General features: G+C 41.3%; 1 protein-coding gene across 2 annotated transcripts in view; it reads left to right on the top strand.

Annotated features, from left to right (window-relative positions):
* Positions 1–5,548, top strand: part of wizb (WIZ zinc finger b) — a 43,210-nt gene extending 37,662 nt beyond the window's left edge. For both annotated transcript variants that reach the window (XM_079644355.1, XM_079644354.1), the window contains exon 17: positions 1,299–5,548. In XM_079644355.1, the coding sequence (XP_079500481.1) occupies positions 1,299–1,620 (322 nt within the window). In that variant the 3' untranslated portion in view covers positions 1,621–5,548. The remainder of the gene's footprint in view (positions 1–1,298) is intronic.
* The last annotated feature ends 2,527 nt before the right edge of the window (positions 5,549–8,075 follow it).

Here is an 8,075-nt window from a genome sequence, read left to right on the forward strand (position 1 = left end):
GGAAATAGTTTTGTTGAAGCTGTTGTTGGCCTGTGGGAAAATGTAATCATAAGAAATGACTCTGGAGAAGCTGCAGATAGAGCCATAAGAAATGAATGCAACTGATTATTTAATGTTTAATGTTGTTTTTATAGGCAATAATTTAAGCTTTGTTAGTTCCAGGTTTAATATGTGCCATAAGTTCATTTCAATAAGTTTTGCAATAAACATTGAACCAGTCCGGCCCTCGACTAGCACCCATTTTTTTATTTTGGCCCACTGTGTATTTGAGTTTGACCCCCCTGAACTAAAGGCATTTTAAAAAACACAGCTTTCTTCTAGAATTTGATAGGTTGACTTGATTCTGTGAAGTATATCCATATAACATGTTTTCATGTTGTCTAAAATGCATGATCTGTTTGGTATTTTGAGCAAAACACATCATAGACATGTTTTTTATATATCTGAGACATATAATATATGCCTAAAAATAGCATCAGAATCAGAATACCTTTATTAGTCCCACAGAGGGGAAAGTTACATTGTTACAGCAGAAAAGAGTCAAAGACAGCTTAATGTTACCCAAGAAGAATGATTGTTTGGTGCAGTGTCCCCACTTGAAAGGGACTTGAAACATCTACTGGACTTTTAAACAGGATTCCACTCCAATGAAACAGCAACTGTTACTTTTTCAGTCTTTTATTTCAGCAGTTTACTTGAAACAAACTTCCATTTAGTTGCTGAATGGCTCTTTTTAGGTGAAAAACCTTTGGAGACAAGAAAGATGCATTAGACAACTTGCAATAGTCATTCAAATAAATAAAGCATGCAAACAATACACGTACACTGCTGCCTTATTTACGAATATTTTACAAATAAACTGGGCAGACTAAGCACAGAAATATTCATTTTAAACATGAAATCAATTCTCCAAACCCAAGCTCTTTTAAAATATCAGCAGATGTAATTAACTGGATTGTATTAGAAATGTGTTTGACTTTACACACATAGTTGGTGGTCAACAACAAGGAGTGTGTGTGTGTGTGTGTGTGTGTGTGTGTGTGTGTGTGTGTGTGTGTGTGTGTGTGTGTGTGTGTGTGTGTGTGTGTGTGTGTGTGTGTGTGTGTGTGTGTGTGTGTGTGTGTGTGTGTGTGTGTGTGTGTGTGTGTGTGTGTGTGTGTGTGTGTGTGTGTGTGTGTGTGTGTGTGTGTGTGTGTGTGTGTGTGTGTGTGGGGGGGGGGGGGGGGGGGGGTCTACAAGGGGCTGTGGTGGTTATGTTGTCTGATAGGAGACCTTTAAAACATGTTTGTCTGCCTCAGGTTCTGCGAGGTGGAGTTTCACGGCCCGCTGTCGGTGCAGGAGGACTGGATCCGGCACCTGCAGCAGCACATCCTCAAGATGAACTACACCAAGCCTGCTGTGCCCAAAACCCCCTCCTCTGAACCCCCCACCCCAGTAAATGACCCCCAGGCCTCCACCTCTACCTCCAGTACCTCCAGTACCCCCCCCACCCCAACTCGCACCACGGCTCCAAACGTCCGATCCCAAACGCCTCCTCTGGCCACAGAAACCTTAAAGGTCTCAGAGGAGCAGCCCACCCTCTCTCCAGCTCGTCTCCCCTTACCTACACAGACCGTGTAAAACCACCCCCTTGTTTTTCCTGCCTTTTTTTATATTATCTTTTCGTCCATCTTTCCGTTGGCCTTCACAAAGTGTTGTTGCGGAGGAGTGCTCCCCCTCCAAAGAGCCCTAAGCACCTTTTTTGAAGCAGCTTTTCTAGACTGTTACTAAGTCCCGTTAGCATGGGAACAAAGCTCTCCTCGACTGTCTGCGCACAGGGGAAGTCACGAGGAGAGAGGAAGTGATGTTTTGTGTTTGCCTTGTTTATATTGAATGTCCAGGTGTTGACGTGGACCGTTGCTGTATTCCCCCCATAGAGTGGTGCAGGAATGAGTCCTAGAACCCGGGAATAAGTTGGCATTTTGGCACTTCCTGTTGACTCAAAGTCAATCGTTATTTGAATGGTTGGATGCCTGAAATAAGTTCTGTGGTTAACACAAGCTGAAGATATATTCTCATTTTATTCTGCTGCAAAACATAGGTCAGTTTATACCAGAGGTGTGGACTCGAGTCACATGACTTGGACTCGAGTCACATGACTTGGACTCGAGTCAGACTTGAGTCACCAATTTGATGACTTTGGACTCGACTTGACAAAATCGCAGAACACTTGCGACTCGACTTTGACTTGAACACCAATGACTCGGGACTTGACTTGGACTTGAGCCTTCTGACTTGAGGTGACTTGATACTTTAATTCAGAGGTCTCCAACACGCCGATCGCGAGATGCCGCTAGAAGAGAAGACTCCCCCGTCGGAAAGAGCAGAATCTTCAGCCGCTCCTACTCTTGCTGCTGAAAATTCATGCAGACAGGCCAATCATATGCGAGGACACACTAGGATCATACCATTATGTGAAAGAAGGGTGGGGGGCAGACGCTCCAAAGACAGCAGGTGTAGTGGGACAGGCCAACTACAGAGCGGATTTAAATGCAAGCGCGTCGGAAAAAGTCAAGCGAAAACCGAAAAAAGAAGCATCATCTGGCTGCTTTTGAATGATATTGGAGAAAGCAAAGCTGAGTGCAGGATTTCTAAAATGAAAATAACCTTCAGAGCAGGTAACCACTCAGGATTTATTGCCAGAGGTGGGAGAAGTTCAGATCTGTACTTGAGTAAAAGTACCAGAATGTAGGAATACTCGGTTACAATAAAAAGTCCTGAATTCAAAATGTTACTCAAGTAAAAGTAGAAAAGTATTAGCATCAAAATATACTCAAAGTACCACCTGCAGAGGGATGTAGATTCAGGAGTTCTTTCCCCCATAGAGACCGCCTCGCTGTACATTATCCCTTATGACATGTTGGACACAGTGGAAGTAAACATTCTGGTCACCTCGACATCAGGGATCTTATACATTAAACTCCTTCTGAATCAAACCGTCACGGTAGCCTTACCTTACTGATCCCTCTTTAAAAAACACGTTACTCTACCAGCAGAGAGAAAATGAATTATTAAATTATTAATGTGACTAATAAAGAGCAGTTTGATTATTAAGTATTATTCTGTTGATCGATGTCATTACATTTGGTGAAAAGCACATAATGACTTCTTTAAGACTCGTTTTGTCAAAGTTTAGGACTTGGACTTGCCCATCCTGACTTGAGACTTGACTCGGACTTGAGCGCAAAGACTTGAGACTTGACTCGGACTTGAGCGCAAAGACTTGGTCCCACCTCTGGTTTATACCCCACTTGTAAATGTCTAAAGCTTTCACGCAAGTGGTTAAATGGTCGTTAAACTGATAGTCATTACGCCGAACATTAGCCGCATTTAGCTTAGCGGTTGTGATGTGAAGACCGTGATGTAGTTATTTTATAACCTAACATTAGCATTTTACTACTTAAAAAAGGTGTTGATATGTCGAGTTTATCCTGCTAGACAAAACATGTAAGTATCAGTCATTTGAGTTCGCCACAGATTCTATTTTCTGCTATGTTTGTCCAATTCTAAAATACCATTGACTTTTTGTCTTGGGGCAATGCTGGCTTCGGGGTCGATGCACCACTCTGTCAAACGGGAGATTTCCGGGTTAATGAAGCCCCTCCATTCCTCTCCCTTTATGAACAGTGGGTTTCTAAGAATGGTGAGACTTTCACCATTTCTATGAGCCTCTCACCCAAAGGTCCTGACTGAGATTAGACATTTATAATTAAGCTAGTCTTGCGGTTGAGACGTCAAACATGTGGTAACACTTATTTTTAAAACAGGCACTTTTAATGTTTTAAAACATTGTCACTTAGCACTTATTGAAACGTCCATTTTAAATGGCTGAAATATGACTAATTCCAATTGGTTGAAGGAGCCAGTAGTGGAAGCACACCCAAAAAGGGAAGACCCACCCCCTTGTAACTTGATAATGTAACTAATTCCCCCCAAAAATATACATGTTGCTTGAATGTAGCTTAAAGCACCTATTAATACCTTATATGCACACATTTGTACACAATCAAACATACGCCCCATGTTGCGATACCATTGATATATTATTTTCTTATGACGTTTTGACTCCAGAGCTGCTGTGATTATAAAACCTAGCAGGGAAGCAGGGCCATAAAAATGTCAAGGTTACTCTTTTCAAGTTCTTTCCATTGACAGTGTTGCCATTTCCTTCCTGCCTTTTCTTCCCCAGCTCTACCCAAGTTTTATTTATTTATTTGTATGCATCTGAATGTGGTAAGCTAGGTCATTTTGAAGCTAAAGTAGAACTTTGGAATGTTTGAAAATAGGTCAGCGGTGCACTTTTACACAAGGGCAACGTGTGTGTGGTAGTTTGTATGCTTTTGTACATACATAGCTAATGTGCATTGGTTTCCCAATCGAGAGAGGAGGACGGAAGTAAACCTACTGATGGGAAGCAGCCCCTCAGCTCAAAGCAGACTACATGAGGGTCTGTAGTCTGATCGGGACTCAAATGCATCCGGCGTCATGTTAAGGTGAGCCAAAGAGTCCGTTTACTTCCTGGTCTTGCCTCTGAAAAAAGCTGTTTACATTGGACCTGATGGTGGAGGAGACTCTGCACAGCTATCGAGTTCCCACTGACGAATGGACAGACGATCTGCACCCACTACATGCACAGAAAGAGCAGAAGACTTGGCCTTTTAGGGTTAGATTATTCCAATTAAACATGGAAGACAAACCAAACTTGATTTCGATCGGGGCTCTGGAGAACTGCTCGCCTTCGATCCAAAAGCAGAAACCAGTTCTTCTTTCCCTGCTTCAGAGTGCGTTTATGTCTACCCACGACTGAAGCAAACACTAAAGTTTGCAACATGACTGTTCGATCCAAACCTTTTACGAAGTATAGAAACTATATAACTACATGTACTTTAAGAAGCTGTTGATGCTAGTAGAGCTATCAGCAGTTCTATTAGCGAGGTAGTTAAAAGAAAAAAAAAAGAAGTGATCTTAATTCCTCTATCGTGATTTGATTTCAACCTTTGTATTTTTTATTGCGCTGTGCATTTCTGTATTTGCAGTCCTGCAAAGGTGAATCTTTAGAGTATTTTTTATTTTGTAGTCTCTCCAAGGTGCTGGTGAGAATGTCGCAGGTCAGGTTGGCGAATGACTGAACGTGAGGAAGACATTTTAATGTGATTGTAATACGCAGGCCTTAAAGGGGAACACTTGTAGAGATTTGATCCTATTCTGCGCTCACAGTAATGGATGCTGCAGGTGTGTGGCTAAATTCTGTGGAGAGTTCCCTTTAACGTTACCTGAACAAGCCTCCGCTGGTGTAACGGCTGTTAAGTGTGTTTGTATGTATGTGTGTGTGTGTGTGTGTGTGTTTGTATGTGTGTGTGTGTGTGTGTATGAGTGTAAAAAAACACGGTGAGATGACTTTAAAGATTAAGCAGAGGAAGAAGCAGTAAAGGATAGAAGCGTACTGTAAACAAAGGGTTACGTTTTAAGTTAAACTCCAGAACAAACAATAAATGTGATTTCAATTACACACACTGACTCCATCGCCTTTTATTGTCAATTTTCATCTCCCATCTTTACCTTCTGGGCCACTTGGGTGTTAAATGTTCTGTAAAAACTCTGGTTTGTAATGGTTTCCCGCCACTAGGGGGCAGTACACTATTAGTTTAATGATAATGGTTGGTTGAATGTTTGACTCCAAGCAGATCTGACATGAATTCACACCCCTAGAAAGATGAGAGAAACAGAAGTTAGTTGGGAATTTAATTAGAAGACAATGTCTAAATAGCCTTTGGATTAACCAAATGCCATACACATAAAACTAAACAGTACACTTAATGGAGGAAAGTCATTCAGAACAAAACGACACAACATGACTTCATTAAAGACTTTGAACTTGTGTGGACGCTGAAAACAGAGAAGGATTAAAGTGCTCATTTACTTTTACAACCTTTTTCATACGAAACCCAAACTAACAACAACCAATATATGTAAATAATCTGTTGGAAGTGTCTGGCTATAAATAAGGTAAAATCCCCATCATAATGTTTGGTCTTAACCTGGAGGGGGCTGCGGGTTTTTTTCTCCACAAAACTGTCTCAGGGCTTCTTAATATTTAAAAACCTATTAATGTGTCATACCAGATTAACGGGAAGAAACTCAGCTAACGATACGAACCACTTTTACCAAAACAAAACACAAGTCTCATAAGAAGCGTCTAAATGACCCCTGAGCGAAAAAATGCTAACGCACTTGGCACAGAACTCAAGGTAAAAATACCCTTATTACTTATCACACATATTGCACATACAATATATCCGATTCTACAGGTATTAGTATCATCACTGAGCGATCAGAACTCGTGACAGGGGAAGCAAACACAGACTTCACAACACGTAGCATTACGGAGCAAACACGGGAGATCGTCTCACCGTAGATGTTATTCTGATCAAAAGTCGTGTTCAATGGCATTAAAACGAGAAAAATGCTTACAATGACTTTATCCCTCTATTTTCCTCATTTTCTGTCCACACTGCTCAAATATTGACATTATTTTGTGTTACATATGGACACTCTTATCATAAAAACACGAGCAAATGAGCTATTTATTTATAATAACTGTGCATCTGCGGTACGTTAAGGAACAAAAATGGGTTAAAAGATGCTAAATAAGCTCTGAAGAACTAATGGGAACTTCAGACTTGGGTAATGGCGGCGTGTGGCGCAGTGGGTTGTGCGTTGGTGTTCGGATCAGGGGGTCACAGGTTCAAACCCCCCTGCAGTCAGCATGTCGTTGTGTCCCTGAGATACTTCACCCCTCCTGTGGGGATTGCCCACAGTATTGAGTATGTAAATCGCTTTGGATAAAAGCGTCTAACATGTAATGTAATCATTATTTATGGGCAACCTTGGCTGCTGTGCTCTGTGTTTTGTCTCCCTGTTCCTGCCTGTTGGCGTCAGCTGATAGAGGTGTTATGGTTCTATCTTGTTATGCACAATGTTGATTATTCTCTCTGAACTAGCTAAATACACGGGTCTGGGGTAGAGTTCTTCAGAATTGATTGTGGCATCTCAACCATGTGGTCAACTCGTGGCCCGTGACATGTCTTGTGAATTCTCTGGCCGAAACTCCAATAAACCGTCAGTGTTTGTCATCAAAGCTCCAGCTCTCTCGTGTCTCTCTTTGAGTCCTGTTTCCAATTGCTTCAGAAGTTTCCCCCACAATTACAATACCACATAAACTACAAATACAAATATTGTTTACAGCTGCTTTAAGTACGTATTTAATGTGGCAGAGCGAGTGTTAGCTCATAAACTCAAAGGGAAGCCATGCACTTAAACTTGCGTGTCACGACAAGACTTTCATTTCTTAACTTAATGTTTACGACAACAATCTTCTCCCTAGATCAATTCCCATTAACCTGACTGGTGTCTTAAAGTAAAAGCAATAATTCTGATCAATGTTGAAGTTAATGAGACCTGTTTAATTGGCTTCAGGGTGTGGTATGTTTAAAGACCTTTAACTTTCGGTACTTATTGATTGATGTCGGTGCACAAACAATGCAGTGTCTCAATATAGTGGCTTATATTTTCTGATAAAACGCTCTTAAATCTAGGGTCTCATTATTGCTTTTTCCCATCTTAACTTTTTATTAAGGATAGAAAACATTGAATCTTCTTATAACAGAACTAGTTTAAACTAGGGTTAGGGTTGTAGTCCCGATCCTATCTCAGACTTTCTACCTTATCTTAAAGGTCCCATGTCATGCTTTTCTGGTTATTACCCGTCCCCTTGTGTGTTATGTAGCTTTGTCTGCATGTAAACGGTCTGCAGAGTCAAAACCCTCAAAGTACACCCTGTAGCGAGTAAAACTCTAAAACAGCAAAGACCTGTCTATGCTGCCCCAGAACGCCTCGTTGGACATTTCTCTTTTTCCATTGTTTACTTCCTGGGTATAGTGACGTATTTCGGGTATAGTGACGTAACATAACTTAACAGCTCCAAATGGACCAATCTGCGGAGCCGTTACGTTTGAACCAATTCGTGGACTTCCTCA

This window comes from Notothenia rossii (genome assembly GCF_949606895.1).
Source record: "Notothenia rossii genome assembly, chromosome: 8".
In the NCBI taxonomy this organism is placed as follows: domain Eukaryota; kingdom Metazoa; phylum Chordata; class Actinopteri; order Perciformes; family Nototheniidae; genus Notothenia; species Notothenia rossii.